Raw genomic sequence first — 22422 nt, 5'->3', positions numbered from 1 at the left:
TTCTTTCACATTAGAAATCCTGAGTCTTGGCCAGGAGCAGTGGCTCATGCCTGTAATCCCAGCACTTTGGGAGGCTGAGGCAGGCAGATCATGAGGTCAGGAGATCAAGACCAACATGGTATTCACCAGCATGGTGAAACCCTGTCTCTACTAAAAATACAAAAAAAAAAAAAAAAAAAAAATAGCTGGGTATGGTGGCGCATGCCTGTAATCCCAGCTCTTCGGGAGGCTGAGGCATGAGAATTGCTTGAACCCAGGAGGTGGAGGTTGCAGTGATCTGAGATTGCACCACTACACTCCAGGCGACAAAGCAAGACTCCGTCTCAAAAAAAAAAAAGAAAAGAAAAAAGAAATCCTGAGTCTTAAGAGCATTATTATAATTATTTGAGTTATTCAACAAGAATTATATAAAATAGCCTAAAAGTAATAGTACCACTATCACTACTGCTACCAAGATTATTAAATGAAGTTAAAGACTAAGGTTTTTTTCAGCATTTGCTGTTAAAATACATTTCACTATGGATATGCTTACAAAATGCTGTCCTAGAGTAACTAGTAATTATTTTTCTTTCGGCATGGTTATGTCATCAGCTTGATATACATTGAGGTTCATTCATTTCATCTAGTTTTGATTCGTAAGGAATTTTTCTAAAACTTAACTTTCTGAATATGTGGACCATTTACCTAACTCCAAAGTGGAAGCTGTATAACAAAATATATTCAGAGAAGTCTTGCTTTCATGCCTTTTTCCCTATGCCCTTTACACTCCTTATTCTATAGGTTGCCATTTTGGTTTCTTTTTTATTATTATCTTTCTAGTGTATCTCATTGCAAATATGAGGAAATGTGGATTGTATATTGCTTACCTGAATATTAATGCCCTTTTAGAGATTTTACGATTCAGAACATTTGACAATAGAAGTGTAATCATTTAAGCATCTCCCTTGGAAATGGAGATTCTATAATGGCTATATTTTCCTCTAATTGCTTCATGCAATTTGTTTCATTTTTCACATAGGTCATGCCTGCGTTAAAAGATAAAATGTTTGCTATTTGATATGTACTTGGGTTATGACAAGATAAAATAACCATTTTATGAGATGATGTAAATATTCAAGAGGCAGGCCACGAGCTTCAGTAATTAAATCCATTTATAGTTGTGTTATAATTATATGAAAGCTGAAATTTGAGCTGTGAGGATCAAGAAGAATAAGGAATAACGATTGACTTGAAGAATCAACATAAAACTGATTCTCATAATTGTCTTTGGGTATTTGGTATTTTTTGATCCAATCTGAAATATGGAAATGACTGTGTTACAGTTTGGCATCTTAAGGACTGGTACTCTAAATATAATTTCTTCCAACTTCTGTATATTTATTTACATACCTAAGTTAGAAAAATTGAACACCTGATGTGTTAGTTTTCTATTTCCACATAATAATTGACCCTGAAACTTGGTGATTTGAAGCAATAAACATCAGTTGCTTCCTAGTTTATTGTGGTTGGGGATTTGGGTGGTTCTGGCTCAGGTCTGTCTTCAAGCTGGTGACTGGGACCACAGGCATCCAGAGGCTTCTGTGAGGGTAAAGAAGCCGCTTCAAGCTCACGCACAGCTGTCGGCAAGAGGCCCCAGGGACCTCTTCATAAGGCAGCTTCAGCATCCTCCCCACAGAGTAGCTGGCTGTCCCCATAGAAGCCACAGCCTGTTTTATGACCTAGCCTTGGAGGTGACATGGTTATTTTCACCATGTGCTGCCAGCCATCCAGCTCAGCCTGTCCAGTCTGTGAGGGAACTGTGCCAGTGTGTGAATGCCAGGAGGCCAACCACCACACTTGGGCTTAATATTTCTGGGGCTTTTCATAAAAACCAGAAAGCAAAAATATGAAGATTATGTGTATGTGTGTATCACTGATCCAGATATGAGGTTTTATAGTAATATGATTGTGAAATTTCAATGGTCTTTTTTTTTGTATTTGTTGTGAGGAGGGGTTTTTTTGTGTTATCTGTATTCTTTTTTTGAGACAGGGTCTCACTCTGGGATTTTTTTGAGACAGGGTCTCAGCCAGACTGGAGTACCATAGTGCAATCTCAGCTCACTGCAACCTCCACCTCCTGGGCTCAAGCGATCCTCCCTTCTCAGTCCCCTAAGTAGCTGGGACTATAGGCAGGCACCACCACATTCTGCTATTTTTTTTTTTTTTTTTAACTTCTGTAGAGACGAGGTTTCCCTATGTTGCCCAGGCTGGTGTCAAACTCCTGAGCTCACACAATCTGCTTGCCTCAGCCTCCCAAAGTGCTGGGATTATAAGCATGAGCCACTGGGCCCAGCCGAGGAGGGGGTTAGTTTAAAATACAACATGGGAATCTGTTTCTCAAGGTGGTTGGTATTTCTGAAATTGATCAAAAACTGAAATCTGAAGAAGAAAAGTAAGTTTTGGTGTAAACAGTATGTTTTTTCATGACGTGATTTTCCTCCCAAATGTTGAACTTCCTGTTCAAAAGTTTCTGTAAAATTCGTGGAAGTGGTTGCGATAGTTTTTACCTGTGGCATCATTTTGTTACCATTTAATAATGGCCATTCACTTTTAGAAGTAAATAAGTAAGCCATTGTAAGGGAACTTACGAGCTTTGTGTGCAGTTTAGTAGCCAGCTATTCAGACTTTGATCATTTGGATTACTGGTTTCATCGTGTTTGCACACAATAGCTGAATAATGAGGATCATTAAACTTCTTGTGCAGACATATCCAACTTGTGTTTGCTGCTAACCCTGGAGGCTCTGTGCAGCTGGGGAGGTGAGGACGGGCTCTTTATTGACTTGACAAGCTGTGAGTTTGCATTACAGGCCAAGCAGCTCATGACCCGTTCTATTTATGTCACTGGTTTGTGGTGGGGAAACAGGTAAAGAAATCCTGCTGAAAATCCCTCCTTCTGCACGTTTTTATGAATAACGCCAGTGTTTATAGCAGTGAGGGCACTGTGATCAAATCCTCCAAAAGCCGTAATGCTAGCAGCATGGAGCCATTGTGGGACCAGCTGTGGGCGGTATTGGTTTCTCTGTGAGACATTGCTTATTCAGCAGAAAGCTCTGGACGAGAACTTACTATGCAATTAAACAGGAGAGAAAAAGTGATGCTTCAGGGAGAAAAATATAGAGAAGCAAAGCACCGTCTAGAAGTATGAAACAAATAATGGTTGGCAATAAAGGCCAATAGGAATTCAAAATTATTTTTACAATGATCAATTTAGGTTAAGTGATGATAGTTTATCTCACAAGTGATGAAAAATTATATCATGTTATACTGTTAAATATTTTTCTGTTTTTAAAATTAAAGAAATAAAAGGATTGTTTTTAAAACTGTTTTTGGTCATCACAAAAATAACCTTAGCTTAAGTCAAACTTTCAAAGTCAAACTTTCAAACTCTGGTGAATTTTCTCTTGAATTTCAAAAGAGTTGGGAAAAATGGGTTACTTTAGTGCCTATATACCAGTCCAACCCCTTTAAAACAAAAAGTTAGGATAAAAGTTTGTCTTGTCAACACTGAGTAGCCACTTTAATGTTTTTTCTTTTACTACTCAGAAAATTTGAGTGAGAACTATATATATATTTTTTTTTTAATTTAAAAGGGGTAATGTAATTGAACTGGGAATGTTAGGCATTTTTGAAGGATTATCTTATTATTACAAAGTTATTTTTAGCAAAATGTCATTTCTCTAAATTGAAAAAAATGAGAACATATGCACAAGCAGACATTTCTGAGATTTTAACTATTAACCCATAAAATCGGTCAACAATCTGTTTCTATCTATTGGCCACACTGCTAATTTTAAGCCATTCTAATGGGCACCGTTATCAGGCCTTATAGGTAAGGGAGAAATCTAGGAAACGTAGGGAGAGGCAGGGCGTGGTGGTTCATGCCTGTAATCCCAGCACTTTGGGAGGCCAAATCACCTGAAGTCAGGAGTTCAAGACCAGCCTGGCCAACATGGTGAAACCCTGTCTCTACTAAAAGTACAAAAATTAGCCAGGTGTGGTGGTGCATGCCCTCAATCCCAGGTACTCAGGAGGCTGAGGCAGGAGAATTTCTTGAACCCAGGAGGCGGAGGTTACAGTGAACTGGGATCGTGCCACTGTACTCCAGCCTGGGCAACAGAGTGAGACTCCATCTCAAAAAAAAAAAAAAAAAAAAAAAAGAAGAAGAAAAAGAAATGTAGGGAGAAAATTAAAGCGCACTGGAAAAGAGTCAGGTAAGGCAAATAATATTCATTATGTGTTTGGTATAGCTGAAAACAATGTAAAACCATTTCCAGATAACAGAACAAAGCCTTCATGATCTGATTGTACCTGGTGTTGGGAATGACTAGGTGGCTGAGGAACTGGAATCTGTGTTGGCAAACAGAAATCTCAGTGGTCCTGTGACTCATTAAGCAGATGGAAGGAAGGTAGGCAGGGAGGAAAGAACAGAGGAAATGGGCTTGTATTTTAAAATATTTTAAACAGGCAAAAATAATTATTTTACAGAAGCTTTCTCACTGCAGTAGTAGGTATTCTATTTAAAGCTGATTAATATTTCTTGAGCTGCTGTGTTTAATACTGCAAGTAATCCAAAGACAAGATACAAATCTTACTCTTAGGAAATTGACTGCCTAATGTGGATGATAGAGACAGATCTGCACACAACTGGGACACAAAGCAACTATGGGCAATGTATTTCTTTGAAAAGGCAAGACACAAAACTGCATACCAACCTTAATATCTAAAGGCTGTTAAAAAAAAAAAAAAGAAAGAAATTTTTGTTGTTTTTTGAGGTGGAGTCTTGCTTTGTTGCCCAGGCTGGAGTGCAAAGGTGTGATCTCAGCTCACTGCAACCTCCACCTCTCAGGTTCAAGTGATTTTCCTGCCCCAGCATCTCAAGTAGCTGGGATTACAAGCGGGTACCACCATGCCCGGCTAATTTTTGTATTTTTAGGAGAACTGGGGTTTCACCATGTTGGCCAGGCTGCTCTCAAACTCCTGACCTCAGGCAATCCTCCTGCCTCAGCCTGCCAACATGCTGGGATTACAGGCGTGAGCCACCGCGCCCAGCCCAAATGTATTGCTTTATGTACAAAAATACCATCTTTGTAGGAGGTTTTCTCTTCCCCCTCCTTTGACCCTGTCCTTGTTGGTCTGCTATGGACGATGCACTCAACTTAGACGTACTCAATTGTGCAGCTCCTCGATCTTGCTCAGAGCTTTGAATTTCACAAATTCATAGTAGGACTAGACTATGGTCAACATTTGTCTGGAAGGTTTTTTAACCAAGCTATCATTTTTTCCCCAGTAAATTCGTAAAGTATAACATACACACAGAAAAGTGAATTAATTTTAAGTGTATAACTCAAGCCATCCTTTAAAGATTCCTAGCAACAGTTTAGATGTATACATTGTAACAAGCGTTTTCATCTTTTTTGTTGTTTTGCTTTGTTTTTTATTTTTTGTTTTTTGAGACGGAGTCTCACTTTGTCACCCAGGCTGGAGTGCAGTGGCACTATCTCAGCTCACTCCTGGGTTCAAGCAATTCTCTAGCCTCAGCCTCCCGAGTAGCTAGGATTATAGGCGTGCACCACCATGCCCAGCTAATTTTTGTATTTTTAGTTTTTAGTAGAGACGGGGTTTCACTACATTGGCCAGGCTGGTCTTGAACTCCCAACCTCGGTGATCCGCCTGCCTCGGCCTCCCAAAGTGCTGGGATTACAAGTGTGAGCCACTGCACCTGGCCTTTTTCATTTTTTTAATACAAGTTATGTTTGTTAATTATGGATAAATCAAAAGGAGAAAAAAGGCATCCACCCAGCACAGTGGCTTAATGCCTGCAATCTCAACACTTTGGGAGGCTGAGATGGGGGGATCACTTGAATCCAGGAGTTCCAGACCAGCCTGGGCAACACGGCAAAATGCCATCTCTACACACAAAAAAATATGTATACAAAAAATTAGCCTGGCATGGTGGCACGCACCTGTAGTCCCAGCTACTCTGGAGGCTGAGGTGGGAGGATCAAATAAGCCTGGGAGGCAGAGGTTGCAGTGAGCCAAGATCGTACCACCATACTTTAGCCTGGGCAGCAGAGTGAGACCCTGTCTCAAATAAATAAATAAACAAACAAACATACATCTATAATTTTCATGTAGAGGCAATTGCTGGACATTTTAGTATACTTTCAAACTTTTTTTCTAAGTATACACTCGTTCCTTCTTGTCTGATTTTTTTATTTTCTTAGAAAAATTCCATCTTACACCTACCTTTTTCTTGGATGAACGTATCATTTGTGTGTGTGCACACATGTGTATCACCACTTCAAATAACAACATGGTGTTTTGTTCATCATCTATGTAACCGATCTCCTATTCTAGGGTATTTTAAATTGCAGTTATTCTAGTTTTTACTTTTTTATTTTTATTTTTTGCAGCCATAGACAGTGCTACAAATAATATTCTTTACCCCATACCTTTACACAGCTGTCTAATATTGCCTCAGCATACATTTCTAGAAGCAGAATTGCTGGTAAAGAGCTTGCACATTTTTAAGGTTTCTATAATCATTCCAAATTCTGGACCAACCATCTCTCCCTTTCCCCTATCCTGACAGTACCAGGTGTTGTCAATCTTTTTCATATTTACCAAAGAAGCATTGTATTGTCATGTTTATATTTTTGCTTACTATGAAAATAGAACATTTTTCTTGTCTATTGGCTGGTTTTGGTTTTTTTATTCTGTGTTTTACTTGCTGTTTCCTTTGCTCATGTTTAAATAAGAACATTAATTCTTTTTTATTCAGAACAATTCTTTATGTAAGAAGGAGTGAATGCTTTATTGTTGCAAGTAGTTTGCTTCATTTTGTCTTTTGCCTTTTAACTTTGCTGAGGTTATTTTATGCCATATAAAATTGTTGTGCAGTCAAATCAGCATTTCCCTTTATGGTTTCAACTTTTGGTGAGATACCAGAAATTGTGTCCTACCCCAAGACTAAAAACATCTATATTTACTTACTTTTTTGGGAATTTTTATGGTTTTGTTTTCTTTTACCTAATTTTTAGGACGTTTAGAATTTATGGTTTGTGATACAGCTCCAATTTTGAGGGGTTTTTTTTTAATTAACTATACCATCCAACAAGTCATAATTGAGCTAATTCTCAATTGCACATGCGTAATTATTGCATAGTAAAGCACATGAACATCTAAAAATTATTGTAGACAATAGCTTCAGTCTCTACCTCCAACAAACATTTTCCACTGTAACAGCCGGCAAACAGTAAAGTTAAAACAAAGTGATAACCAAATTCTTTGTAAGCAGTTTTCATCCATCGATCCTGTGAGTGGGTATCATAAGATAGAAGGCGTTTCCCTTGAATAACCTCCTCTCGTTGATAACTTAAATTTTCAGGCTTATTTTTGCCTGCAGTCATATTTATTGATCACAACTGTCTTTTCTTCTTCCTATTGTCCTCTGTCCTCTCTCTCTTTTTCCTGTCCCTGAAATTAACTCCATTAACCAACAACTGAAAATGCCTGGGTTGTCCTCAGGCTTCTTGACCTAAAGTTGTAATTCTTTCACTTGCTCTGTTTCTTCTCTTTTCTTTTTTTCTGTTTTCATTGATATCCCATATTTCTCTCACCTGTGCTTTATCCCTTCCCACATCATAAAGCATATTAGTATGCTTTTTGGGGGGAGCTATAATTTTGAATGGATAGAAAAATACACTAAAAGTATCATGTCATCTGGAAAATTACTACTTTCTGGATCAGCGTTTGTTTCTTAGTTTGAATTCTAACACATTTTATTTTAATAACCATCATGTTAAACACTGGGGACATAGAAATTAAAAAGGTTTTTTGTTCCTTTGAGGAACTACTGATATAGCAGGGGTAACAAATCTATGTACAAACTATTCAAATTGTTTTTTAGCCTTATGAAATTGGGTCAGTTTCTTTCAGTGTTCAGTATATTTTAGAAAAGAATGAATATTCTGCATTGATTGAAGACAGATTTTTTTTAAATGTCCATTGAGTCAGTTTCATTATTCATATTCAAACCTATATCTTTGCTGGTTTTTTGACTGCTTATTCTGTCAGTTATGCAGGGAGATAAATATGCTTACATCTCTGGCTATGATTGCGGATTCATCTGTTTCTTACTGTTCTGTCCGTTTTTGCTTTATATGTTTTGCAGATACGTTATTAGGTACATACAGATTTTAAACTGTTATAGCTTCCTGGCACATTGGAACCTTTTATCATCAGGAAATAGCCTTTATTATCACTGGTGGTTCTTGCCTTAAAGTCTTTTTTGTGTGGCATTGCTTTTCTTTGTATTTGTATACATCTTTTTATAGCCTGTCACTTTCAGCCCTTCTATTGCTAGATGTTCCTCTGGGCATTAGAATATATTGGGTTTCACTGTTTATACAGCCTGACAACTGAATCACTTAGACCATTTATATGATATAATCATTGATATTTTGAGTTTGAAATCTACCTTATTATTCTGTGCTACTTCTTTAATGTTCAGTGTTTTTTTTTTTCTCTCTCTCCTTTCTTTTATCAGACCAAGGTTTTTTTTGATCATTCCTTTTTTCCTCATACTATACTTTGTTTGTAATTTTTGCATGGTTACCCTAGAAATTACCATACTTTATTCACTACCTTTATGCTACATACTTTAGCTCTGTTTACTCATTACTGGCTTACATATTATTATGTTGTGTAATGAATTATGTAAACATTTGGAAGATCTTTATAAGTCAGTGAACCAGTATTTTCCAAATGACCAATGCATGACATTATAAAATTATGCATGGGTAAATTTTGTATTCATAGTGCTAAACAGAGCAATAAATTTTAATGTAACAGAATATGAATGTCTGTTGATATGATTTCAGATTACACATTGCAACTAACTTATAAGAAACTATCATTTGTTGCATTTAATGCAGCATTAAAGAACTTACACCATTGTCCGAAAAATCTTTTAAAATACTCCTCCCTTCTCTAGTTACGTATGCCTACATTAAAGAGATTTGCAAAAATTTAAAACATTGCCAGTCTTGGCCAGGCACAGTGGCATGTGCCTGTAATCCCAGCTACTAGGTAGGCTGAGGCAGGAGGATTGCTTGAGCTCAGGAGTTCAAGACCACCCTGGGCAACAGAGCAAGACGCCATTATCAAAGAAAAAACAACCAAAACATTGCCAGTCATTACCAAGTTTTTCGTCTTGGAAAATATTGTTATTTTCATTTAAAAAAATGTTATCTGTTAACATATAATGGGTTCATTGTTGTTACTTTTAAATGAATTACTAAATATTTTAAAATTTTTCAGTTTTTATTTTATTTTATTTATTTTTTTGAGACAGATTCTTGCTGTGTCACCCAGGCTGGAGTGCAGTGGCATGATCTCAGCCCACTGCAACCTCCACCTCCCAGGTTTGAGCAATTCTCCTGCCTCCTTCTCTGGAGTAACTGGGACTACAGGCCTGTGCCATCACACCCAGCTAATTTTTGTATTTTTAATAGAAAGGGGGTTTCACCATGTTGGCCATGGTGAATCACTCCTGGCCTCAAGCGATCCACCCACCTTGGCCTCCCAAAGTGCTGGGATTACAGGCATGAGCCAATGTGCCTGGTCCAGTTTTATTTTTAATATGGTAAATATTGACAGATATAGTGCACATTTTTTAAGTTCTTAATAATTTTTAGGAATTTAAAGGGGCCCTAGGATCAAAAATTTGAGAATTTTTGCTTAGAATTTTTTTTAAATGTCTGCTGGTGGCAAATTCTTAGTTTTTGCCTGCCTGTAAAATGTTTTTGTTTCATCTGTATTCCTTAAAGATGTTTTCAAAGACACAATTTATTTTTCTTTAGCACATTGAAGATGTTATTCCACTATCTTCTAGATTTCATTATTGCTAATTAAGAAGTCAGCTGTCAACCTGTTTCTTCTTTGAGAGGAATTGTTATTTTTTCCCTCTGGCTGCCTTTCAGATTTTTCCTATCTATGATATTTTATAGCTTCACTTTGATGTGCCTAGATATAGATTTATTTTTATTTATCTTGTCTGGAGTGTGTTGGGCTTCATAAATCTGTGGATTGGTATCTTTCATCAGTTCTGTAAAAGTCTCAGGTACTCTTTGTTAACATTTGTCTCTGCCACATTTTTCTTCTAGAATTATGATCACACATGCACTAATTAGACCTTTTATTGTATTCTCTTTGCTTCTCAGGCTATGCTCTGAAAATTTATTTTGTCCTAATAGTTTATAGTTCTGTCTTGTTTCCAATCTGTTGTTAAATCCCTCCATTCAATTTTAAATCTCAGTTACTGTATTTTTTAATTTTTAGGTCTGTTTTGTTCTTTTCAAATCCACTAGATCAAGTCACTCTCTGTGACTTCCTACCACCTGTATTTCCAGCCTTTGCTTTTATTATTTTTTAACGTTGTAAGCAAAGTTGTTTTATAGTTGATAATTCTTGTATCTGTGGTCTTTGTCTCTTCATACTAGCTGTTATTTCTTAACAGTTTTCCCTGATCCCACCTTACTTCCTCATAGGTTTGATTATCTTTGATTATGTGCTGCTTATTTTTTTTTAAAGATAATTATCTGTATTAATATGAGACCTAGATTTTAAGATACTTCCCCTCAGGATTGTGCTGTGTGCCTGGGCACATTGCAAGTCCAAATTACTTTAAATGGAAAGTATCCTAGAGCACCAGAGGTGAAAATTCATGGCATTCGCGTGCATCTTTACCTTATGGGTATAGCCCATTGGGAATCCTTAGTGTCGGGAGGGAGTTCTATTAGACCTTCCACTTTGGGCAGATGCTGGGCTTTTACATTCGTCCTCTTCATCATAACCAAAGATCAGACTTGCCTAATGCGTAAATGCCCTTGGGCTAAAGCATCTGTGTTCTGCTTGCCTCTCAGGGTTCTTGCTTTTTCCTTTAGCTTTGGTTCCATCACTTGTGTGTTAAACCATTGTGAGAAACTGCCTCTAGTAATAGCGTTTTAAAATTTTAGTCGAACCATAAAAATAGAGAATGCTTACCCTCTGGATATAAATGCCATAGCAATAACTTTGAACTCCCACATTACATGCCTTTTATGTAAGGCAAACCTCAGTACACATTGAGAGACAGTGTCATATACTTACTAAGATCACAGACTCTGAAATCAGACTGCCTTGTTTAAATCCTGGCCCTGCCGTGTAGTAGTAACCTGTGTTAATTTATGCAAGATACTTAATCTCTGTGTGCCTTGGTTTCTTCATTTAAAAAAGCAGAATCATAGCTTGCCTCATGTGGTCATTATGAAAAACAAACAAGGCCGGGCACCATGGCTCATGCCTGTAATCTCAGCACTTTGGGAGGCTGAGGTGGGCAGATCACCTGAGGTCAGGGGTTTGAGACCAGCCTGTCCAACATGGAGAAACCCCATCTCTAGTAAAAAAAAAAAAAAAAATACACACACACACACACACACAAATCAGCTGGGCGTGGTGGCGCATGCCTGTAATCCCAGCTACTTGGGAGGCTGAGGCAGGAGAATCACTTGAACCCAGGAGGCGGAGGTTGCAGTGAGCCAAGATTGCGCCATTACACTCCAGCCTGGGCAACAAGAGCAAAACTCCGTCTCAAAAACAAAAACAAAAACAAAAAAAAACTAGGTAAGGCAAGGCAAGTAAATATTTAGCACAATGGTGCCTGGCCCACAATTGGCTTTCAAGTGCTTAGGACAGTCAGCCATATAGTAAGTGCTCAATAAATAGTCATTGGTTATTATGTTAAGCATTAATCAAGTGTCTGCTGCACCAACAACCCTGTGTTAAATTCTCTTGATCTTTGGCTGTATCCAAGTTAGGAAGATGATCACCCTTGCAGGAAACAAATAAAGAACAATTAGACAGCAGTAATGAAGTTATTTGCTGAAATAATGGTGAAGTTTTTGAAGTAACTTAATGTTTTATGAATTTATGATCAGAATAGCAAAGAGTCAGTGCCTTTTGGTGAAAGTGGTTTCTAGACTAGGACTATGAGGAAGTGGAACCGTGAAGGCTGGCAGCAATGAGGCCAGAGGCTGTCGTGAGCAACAGCCGTGAACATGACACGGGGCCGGCACTTCCCATCTGGATGCAGTTTTTGAAGTGTTTCTCCATATTGAGGTTCTCACTACAACCCTCTGAGGCCACTGCATTTCTTTTCACTTTGATGATGAGATAAACAAGGCCTAAAGAATTGTGTGGAATAGTAGAAAGAGACAGGCTGGGACAGTCCGCAGGCTGGCGATTCCTGGTGAGGTGAGGATGGCCATATTCCACGGCCCAGAAACTTTATTTCTAGGAATGGGGCTTGGAGAAATCCTTGAACAGTTCTATTTATGAGTCAGTGTGTAAGTTTACAAGTGAATGTGTCCTACTTTCAGTAGGATGATGGACAAAAACCTTTGGCTTACCAATACCATGGGATACAATAGAGTAATTAGAATAAATAATACAGATCTGTATGTGTCAGCATGGATAAATCAGGAGACATAAAACTAAGTGGGAAAAGCTAGTTGCAGAGGATAACTAGAATGTGACATTGTGTGTATAAAAGTTAAAAGACAGCAAACAGTAATGCAGTATGTATTGTTTATGGACACCTACAAAGGCAGGAAAGGTACAGAGAAAAAAAACAAAGTACCAAGAACAATAAACAAAAACATACCTGTCTTAGGGCAGTGGTTGCTCTGGAGCAGGGAAGGAAGTTCATCTGAAATAAATATGGCAAAGGCTAACATATTTTATCTCTGATTATTACCTAGGTGTCTGTTATATTGTTTTCTCTGTGTGTGAAATTATATATATATATGTACTTTTTTTTAATAAAGAAGCTTAAAATAAAGCAAGCTTTGGAATCAAGTAGACTTTGGTTCAAAAGCTGCCACCCATTTACTCAAATTCCTTTCTCTCACTGATCTTCAGTTTCCTCATCTGCAAAATGGGGTAATCATTACTTCTTTGATGTTCTCATAAGGGCTGGATGAGATGATATTTGTAAAGTGCCTAGTATAACCTGTAACTTCTTATAGGTCCTCAATAAACAGTGCTTTTTATAATAAATGAGTAATCCAAGGCCACAGGTCTAGTCTCTGGCAGCTGTAGAATTTGAACTCAGATGTCCTGACCCCAAGTCCAGAGCTGCTTCCACTGGCGAGAGTTGTGTGAAGAGGATGCTGTTAGTGGAGGAGCAGGGTCACAGTACCACAGCCCTAGCCACCCATGGCAGCATCACCAGGACAGAAGTTGCCGCTGCATTACCTCCTCCTTACCTCTGCAGCCCATCTGGGAACAATCTTTTTTTTTTTTTTTTTTTTTTTTTTTGAGATGAAGTCTCACTCTGTAGCCCAAGCTAGAGTGCAGTGGTGACATCTCGGCTCACTGCAACCTCTGCCTCCTGGGTTCAAGCGAGTCTCCTGCCTCAGCCTCCCGAGTAGCTGGAATTACAGGTGCGCGCCACTGCACCTGGCTAATTTTTTGTATTTTTTAGTAGAGACGGTGTTTCACCATGTTGGCCAGGCTGGTCTTGAAGTCTCGACAACAGGTAATCCGCCCACCTCGGCCTCCCAAAGTGCTAGGATTACAGGCGTGAGCCACCTTGACCAGCCTGAATGGTCAATCTTTAAAACCTGTCAATCAAAGCCAAACCCAGAAGTGAGAAAGTCTTCACAGTTTTATTGACAATGGCATTGAGAGTATTAAGAAGAAACATTGGAATTGAGAAGAGAGAAATAGAAACTTTTTTTTTTTTTTTTAAGCTGCTCTGTCCGGCAGCTTAGGCCAGTTTAGGTTTATGGTAATTAACAACCCAAAAATCTCAAGGGCTTCCAACAACAAATGTGTCTTTCTTGCCCATCTCCAGTGTGGGACACAGGCTGTTCTCCAGCTGGAGCCGGAGTGGAAGGAGCAGCCCCTGTCTGGGCCCCTGGAGGACTCAGCAGAGGTCGGGATGGGGAGCTCCACCTCTGAAGCTGTCAGAGCTTCTGCCTCAGCCCAGGAACAGGCAATTGAAGTCATATTTCTGTGAACAATGCATGTGTATTGGTTACTAGAAATTTCTCAGTATCTGGCCATTGAGGGGAAGTTTCGGAAAATGAAAAATTCGTCTGAGTAAGTGGAGAGGCCACTTGATGCAGGGCCTCGAACTCAGTTCTTGAGCTGCCTCTGGACGTTGAAGTATTTCACTACTGGAAGAAAAGCTATTTTGCGATCATGTTTTTAAGCACGAGTTTGGTTCGATGATGATCCTGTTTTGACTTTTACCTTCCCCTCTTTTGTTGACAGTGTCATCAGCAAGGTGGTCCCTGCCCCCGAGGCCAAGCCGGTGCCCTCGCAGAACAGGCCGAAGACCCCACCGCCGGCCCCTGCGCCCGCCCCCAGCCCCATGCTCGTGAGCCCTGCGCCAGTGCCGCTGCCGCTGCTCGCCCAGGCCGCCGCGGGCCCTGCCCTGCTGCCCTCCCCGGGTCCTGCCGCCTCCGGGGCCAGTGCCAAAGCCCCCGTGCGCAGCGTGGTGACTGAGACGGTCAGCACCTACGTGGTGCGTACCTGCTGCCCGCGCGGTTAGCATGGAGACGCTTTCAGATCAAGACAAGCGTGTGCTCTGAATCACTATCGAATTTCAGAGGGATTTCTCTTCAAAATTTTATGATTTACTTAATTATTTTTGAGACAGGGTCTCCCTCTGTTGCTCAGGCTGGAGTACAGTGGCCGCAATCATAGCTCACTGCAACCTCAAACTCCTGGGCCCACGCGATCCTCCTGCCTTAGCTTCTCAAAGTGGTGGGGTTACAGGCCTGAGCCACTGCCCCTGGCCAGACACATTTCTTTTTCTTTTTCTTTTTTTTGAGACAGAGTTTTGCTCTTATTGCCCAACCTGGAATGCAATGGCGAGATCGCAGCTCACTGCAACCTCCAGCTCCCAGGTTCAGGCGATTCTCCTGCCTCAGCCTCCTGAGTAGCTGGGATTACAGGCGCATGCCACCACGCCTGGCCAATTTTTTGTATTTTTAGTAGAAACAGGGCTTCACCATGTTGGCCAGGCTGGTCTCAAACTCCTGACCTGAGGTGATCCACCCGCCTCGGCCTCCCAAAGTGCTGGGATTACAGGCGTGAGCCACCGTGCCTGGCTTCTTTTTTTTTTTGAAAGGGGATTTCACTCTGTCACCCAGGCTGGAGTGCAGTGGTACTATCTTGGCTTACTGCAGCCCTTGCCTCCCAGGCTCAAGCTATCCTCCCACCTCTTGAGTAGCTGGGATCACAGGCAGTCGCCACCACTCTCGATTAATTTTTTGTATTTTTGGTGGAGACAGGGTTTCACTATGTTGCCCAGGCTGGTCTTGAGCTCCTGAGCTCCAGTGATCCACCCATTTCTGCTTCCCAAAGTGCTGAGAGTACAGGCATGAACCACCATGCCCAGCCAAGATGCATTTCTTCATTGCAATTTTTTACTGCATTTTCAAGCTTTTGGCTGAAAAGTTATATCACAGTGTTCACATAGTCAGCCTCCATAAATCATATCAAAGCTTGTTTTTATATTGTTTTGGGATGTGACTATATACATATATACAGTAATATCAATCTGTAAATGCAGAGATGCACAGTGGTACTGAAATCTCACATTGAATTTCTTGATCAAGCAATTCAGTTATTCACTTAATAGTATAATTTACAGAATGTACACTGATATTATGAACCAGGTGGTGTTTCTGAATAATAGCACGAATTATATTTTATTGGCTATGATCCAGAATATGCCAGGGCTTGCGTGTTAAATGGAAATGAACTTTGAGACCACAGAACTCCTGAGTATCCAAGCGTGATTTCAAATTGTGAAACCAGCTGGACGCAGTGGCTCACGCCTGTAGTCCCAGCACTTTGGGAAGCTGAGGCGGATGGATCACTTGAGGTCAGGAGTTCGAGACCAGCCTGGCCAACATGGTGAAACTCTGTCTCTACTAAAAATACAAACAAAATTAGCTGGGCATGGTGGCACATGCCTGTAATCCCAGCTACTCGGGAGGCTCAGGCACGAGAATTGCTTGAACCCGGGAGGCAGAGCTTGCAGTGAGCCAAGATCGTACCACTGCTCTGTAGCCTGGGGGACAAGAGCGAAACTCCGTCTCAAGAAAAAAAAAAATTGTAAATCCCACCATGTCGAATGACTCCACATTGTTCTGGGACTGTTTTTTAGTTTCTTTCCTTTTACTTAATAGAATTAGGTCTTATTCAAACCCTGAATACAGTCTGGCAGTAAAGTATTTATACAGATTATGTTCTTTGGATACTATAGAATTAAACACACAAACACACAACGAAATATTTAAGGTGTGTGGAGCCATTGCCATTGCTGTGACTACCAAATCCGCAGACTGTGATGCATTAGCCTACTGGTGGCCCTGACCTTGTAACTAGCTAGGTACTCATATGATTGGAAAGTGGCTGGGTAGGACTCATGGTATTTGTTGTTACAAACTGTACAATGTTACATTTCTTTTTTTTATGTTTTCTTTTTTTCTTTTGAGGTAGTCTCACTCTTCTTGTCTATACTGGAATGTAGTGGCACAATACCACTCACTGTAGCCTCGACCTCCTGGGCCCCAGTGATCCCCTCACCTCAGCCTCCCCAGTAGCTGGGACCACAGGCGTCTGCCACCACAACTGGCTGTTTCTTGGCTGTTTTTGTTTGTTTGTTTGTTTGTTTTTGTTTTTTGTGGAAGATGATGTCTCCCTATGTTGCCCAGGCTGGTCTCAAACTCCTGGGCTCAAGCAGTCCTTCCACCTTGGCCTCCCAAAGTGCTGGGATTACAGGCATGAGCCACCATGCCTGGCCTATTATTAAATTTCCTTAAAGGAGTTTTGGAAGGAACTTCTAAAACTATGATCATCAAATTGGTCCATTCGGGGACCAATCATTGTAGGTGTTTAATTGAGGCAACACCACCCCCAAATGGGTTGATCAGGAAAGATTTTGTACTTAACCTCCTTGACCTTCGTGTCTTCATCTGTAATTAAGGAGTTTGTGATAAACTTGGTAATCTCTGTGGCGTGTTCTAGCTCTAAAAGTTCTGGTTTTCCAGTAGATCTTTGAGCTAACTCACTTCCTGGAGATGAGTCCAATTGGAATAGACAATGTAGATGGAAAGCTTTCTGGCTGTGCATGGTGTCTCACGCCTATAATCCCAGCACTTTGGGAGGCCAAGCCAGCCGTATCACATGAGCCCAGGAGTTGAGACGAGTCTGGGTAACATAGTGAGACCCCATCTCTGCAGAAAGTACAAAAATTGGCTGGGCGTGGTGACATGTGCCTGTAGTCTCAACTACTCAGGAGGCTGAGCTGGGAAGATCACCTGAACCTACCGAGGTCAAGGCTACAGTGAGCCATGATCACACCACTGCACTCCAGCCTGGGCGACAGAGGGAAACCCTGTCTTAAAAATAAAAATGAAAATTAAAAAAAAGCTTTCTACCTCATGAAGAGAGATGCTTTGTGGTCAGAGGGCAAAATGTGTGATTTAGATGACATACAAAGGCTAGAGAGCAAAAAGGCAAATTTTGTCACTGCCTAATGGGCGTGATGTTGGAAATGCCACCTAAATTCCCTTAGCTCCGGTTTCCCCATTCATAAGCTACCCAGAGGTTGTTTTACAATGATTAAATGAAATGAGATGTTTAGAAGAATTTAGTAAGCTATGAGGTATTTGGTATTAGTTACTGTGGATCCTGTGGTGAAGTTCTTGTGCAGCACACAGAGTCACGGCCTTCTGACTTCAAGCAAGGTCAGCCAGCAGCAGGACTGGCCACACGTGGGAGCTTCAGGGCATACGATATTCCACCAGCCTTGGCCTCTAGACAGCGGGTACGGGTGACTGCTGGTTCTCACCCGTTGTTACTTTTTCTCCTGTAATTACAGATGGTCAGAGATGTAGTTGCCTACCGGTTTCTTTAGGAAGTTTTCCTGTCAGTGTAGTTTGCCTTTGTAGAGTTGCCTTAAAGGAAGCCCATCACTACAGTGAAACATATGTGGACCCTCAATGCACCTGTCACACGCAAAGAAAGCCTTTTTAAAAGCATATGTAGTCAGTGTGGTGTTTGAAAGTCTAGGAAGAACTATCCCTTACAAAATAAACCGGATGCAATAATGTGCTCTGTTATTGTAAACACTTTGGAAATTACCTTTTTCTTATTGCTGGTGTTGAGTGCCCATCAGTGAATTACTTCTTCCAGGTTGGCTCTGTTCATGTGAAATTTGAGGAAGTGGTTAATAGGATGTTCCCTCTTTAGAACTGCTAAGTTAAATAAAGTCAACTCTAGAGTACACAATATTTGTAGCAAAATAATGTTGAACCTTGTAGCCCTGTGGCCTCCCTATCCCCTTATTTCATTTGCCCTTTAGTTGATTGTACTTTACTAAAAATGTCATAAAGGGAATGGAAAGTTACTTAGTAACAACTCTTTTATATCCTTGATCTTATCAGCTCGTTCAGGAGAAGGGCTTGGCTAATAAGTAATAAGGTGGTGCATGCACATTTGGCTGTCTATATTAATTCCATGCCTATGAATGCGATTGAGAAAACCACATATGAAGTGGAGCTCTATAGCTTTCAAAAAATCAGTTGTTACCACCTTTATAAAGACCCAAATCATTAAGAATTTATGTAGTTATAGTTTTTTTTTATGAAAGGGGTTACAGGTCATATTATTCACAGAGATGATCATAAAATGCTTTTTATGACTTACAAAAGAAAGCTTAGAATATTCATTAGAAATGCCTTATCATTGAACACTTAGCATTTTTCTGTTTCATGATTCTAAAACAGTGATGGTGCTGATCATGGCATTAATGAATTGCTGATCTACTATATTTTTTAGTTTAATATGCCTGTTTATTTGATTAACAGTATAAAGTAATCATTCTGATCTGGCCTCTTTTTGTTTTTTTTTTTTCCCATTCCCTCCATTTTTGCCGCTTCCGCTTTGCAAACATCAGATCCGAGATGAGTGGGGCAATCAGATCTGGATCTGCCCTGGGTGTAACAAGCCTGATGATGGGAGTCCCATGATTGGCTGTGACGACTGCGATGACTGGTACCACTGGTGAGTGCCCAGGGCGCCCTGCCGGCCACACTCATCAGGCAGCATCAACCACTCCTGAGACGAAGCATCCACTGAGTAGATTCCTGCCTTTGGACTGACCCAGGGCTGTCCTAGGGACAGTACATGGAGTCAAATCACTGAGCCTGCGAAATGCAATTAACTGCAAAACTCAAGAGTCTTTAGACTATTGTTATTCACCCTAAATTCTGAATATTCTGCTTAGCTTATCTATCCTTCTTATTAAAAATAATAATACTAAAAGGAGATCCAGGGGCTTCCCTGGCCTTCCTTTCCAGTAATGTCCTGTAGGAGCTGTAGCACTGGCAAGGACCACGAAGAGGCAGCCCCTTTGTAAGGATGGTACAAACTGCAGGACTAAAGACTGCTTATCTGTTTTTTAGACCTCTTCAGTGGTTCCTAAAAACTGAAAAGCTCAACCAAAATTTATGCAGATAATCTTCCCATGTTATCTTTAAAATGTCAGATACAAAAAGATAGCAACCTGTTCAGTTATGATATACAGTATCTGTGAGATAAAGACAAAGCCATGGCCCAGAAGACTTCTCCTGTCCCTGGCTGAGAGGGTGAATGAACTAATGAATGTCTGCAGGGGGCCTGTAAAGGGAGCGTCTGTAATATCATAGTCCGCATGCCCAACAATAGTGCTGCACACAAGTTAGTGTGTGCTTAACTTTGAATTCAGGTAAACATGTCATAGACTTTAAAAAATTACTTTAAAACCTAGAAGGGAGAAGAATAGATGTCTGTATAAAAGTTGCTTATCTGAGCTTGTTTTCATGTGCAGGCCCTGTGTTGGAATCATGACTGCACCCCCAGAAGAGATGCAGTGGTTCTGCCCCAAGTGTGCGAACAAGAAGAAGGACAAAAAGCACAAGAAGAGGAAGCATCGAGCCCACTGACGGCTCCCGAGGGGCTGGACCAAGCGGGGTCGGCCTGGGCTTCTTCGCTGGTGCCTCTGGAAGGGAGCTGGTGCAATTCTGCCGTCACATCCACCCCCAGATGCCTGTGGATAAAGCACCCAGGAGGACTGAGGCTGGAACACACCGCGCACCTGGATTGTTCACCCCCCGAGCCGCGTTGGCCTGTGGCTCCATGCAGTGCGACAGAAGGAAACTCGAGCAGAGGCGTGGCCTGGGGGCTGCCCCTCCTCCACTTCTCTAATACCAGTGACAAGTATTATTAATAAAGAGCGTACATCTTCCCTTTTGATTTCCTTTATTCTCTCCAGGGCCTTTTCATTGAGGCATTAGATGAGAAGATAACGTACGAACTGCCTCCACTGTGATTTAAGGATGATGGAGTCTGTACCCAGTTTTCAGCCCCTTTCCCTCTCTAGTGAGATCACAGAATAACAGAAAAGGAAACTCCAGTGGGAGTGCCGGTAAATATTTTTGTGATAAGAATATATGAAGCTTCCCTCCTTCCTCCGTTTTTAGTACTAACATGTAAAATGTTCAGGCTTTTGTGAAATACCTTATATTTTTTAAGAAAAAGGTTTCTATCATGTCCTGTTTGCTTTTGTGCAAATTATTTTTGTTTAATGTATTTTATATCTTCGTTGCATTCTAATTTTGCCCTTCTTTAAACTGCTGGAGTCTCTTCTCACTGCTTGTACATTTCATCAACTTGTATAAAAACTCTCCAGACTAAAAGATTGCCCCTAATGTAAATAATAAATATTTATGAAGTAGTTATTTTTTAAATTTTTATCGTGTTTAATTCTGGCTTTCTCTGAAATCCACTGTGATTTCAGCCAGGTCTGTAATGACGCTGGACAGAAACAAAGAAGGCTAGAGAAAAAGCCATCATTCAAAGAAATTTCCCTTGAGCTCAACCTGTGCAGTGCCCGAAAATATCGTGGGGGAAAGGGCCCGAGCAGTTGGAAGGAAAACAAGGCAATTTAAATTTAGAGTTTATGATTTGAAGTTGTTTTGTTTGTTGTCTATTTTGTTTTTGTAAATTTCTTTGACAGACTTTTACTAAAAGGACATGTAGTTTCCATGAAAGTAAAAAAAAAACAAAAAACAACCCACATATACTGTAGCATTTTGTCTTTATATTGTTTTATTTCTACAAATCTGTTCATTAATATTGTGCTTTAAGGCTGAAATGAAGTATATTACGAATTTTTTTAAGAAAACATCAAATTTCAGGGTATCACAAAACTTTATTATATTATTATACTGCCCACTATTTATTATATGTTATAGATGTCTGAGAGGTAAACCAAATATTTTATTTTTAATGTTAAAAAAAACATCAAATTTAACTTTATTAGCATATTTTAGCAACTTTGGGATAAATATGGACTTTTACTTGATTTGGAAATAATCCCAGCGTAGGCCCATGTGCTGGATCTCTTGGATGCTAGAATATGGGCTTTGAACCTAATACAAATATATTACTAGAAAATGCGATTTTTTTAAATGCCAAGTAAATTGATATTAGTGTATGAATTAGTCATATTTTAAAACATTATGTGGTTAGAGTAATGCGGTTTCCTGCCATGAATGTTAAGTTGCAAATCAGTGGAAATGGAGTCGACCTCTTCGGAGTGCAGGGTATCATTGCCCTCCTTGTTCAAGAGGCCAGAATTTTTCTATCCCTGCAAAGAAACAAAGCATCTATGTTGAGATATGTGTTTTTTTGTTTTATTAATTTGAGATCATTCTAAATACTTTATACAATATTTTCACATGCACAAAAATGCGCGTTAGTGGTTTTTGGAGAGGGGTGAGGGGAGGGGGAAGTGCAAAATAAAGATTATTGGCTATTTCATAGTTTGCTTTTCCATTTTCTTTATTTAGGATTTAGTTCCTTGAGGCATGGTCCGTGATCTGAAGTTGCCACGTTTAAGTGAGCAGGTCGCACTACTGAAATCAGAATGGAGGTGCCTATATATCACTTTTCCCCCAATCTTACTGTCTGAGAGACTTCAGCCCATGCTACATTTAAGGAATTTCAATCAGTTTGTTGTCCCTTGCTATTTCATGGTTGCTTTCCTAAATCCAGTTCATGATTTTATAAATGGTCTTTGCAATAATAAAACCAAAGAATCATTTTCAGGGGGCTGGAGAGCTCGAGGGATTAGTAATGGAATACAGAGCCTTTCACCTCTAGGTCAGTGAGTCGGATCCAGTCCAGGTCACTAGAGACCAAAAGTTGTCACCATCTTATGACTGTTCAGTGGCCTGTGTGAAATGAACTGGTGGTCTCAGTCTCTACTGGGTGGC

At 40.1% G+C, this 22422-nt stretch overlaps 1 protein-coding gene across 2 annotated transcripts in view; it reads left to right on the top strand.

Moving 5' to 3' along the window:
* TAF3 (TATA-box binding protein associated factor 3) overlaps positions 1 to 21965 on the top strand; it is a 203727-nt gene extending 181762 nt beyond the window's left edge. For both annotated transcript variants that reach the window (XM_030819334.1, XM_030819333.1), the window contains exons 5-7: positions 14360 to 14612; positions 19062 to 19168; positions 19974 to 21965. In XM_030819334.1, the coding sequence (XP_030675194.1) occupies positions 14360 to 14612; positions 19062 to 19168; positions 19974 to 20088 (475 nt within the window). In that variant the 3' untranslated portion in view covers positions 20089 to 21965. The remainder of the gene's footprint in view (positions 1 to 14359; positions 14613 to 19061; positions 19169 to 19973) is intronic.
* The last annotated feature ends 457 nt before the right edge of the window (positions 21966 to 22422 follow it).

This window comes from Nomascus leucogenys, chromosome 9 (genome assembly GCF_006542625.1).
Source record: "Nomascus leucogenys isolate Asia chromosome 9, Asia_NLE_v1, whole genome shotgun sequence".
Taxonomy (NCBI): Eukaryota; Metazoa; Chordata; class Mammalia; order Primates; family Hylobatidae; genus Nomascus; species Nomascus leucogenys.
Note: the sequence above shows the minus strand (reverse complement) of the source record. Positions and strands in the feature narration are given on the sequence as shown.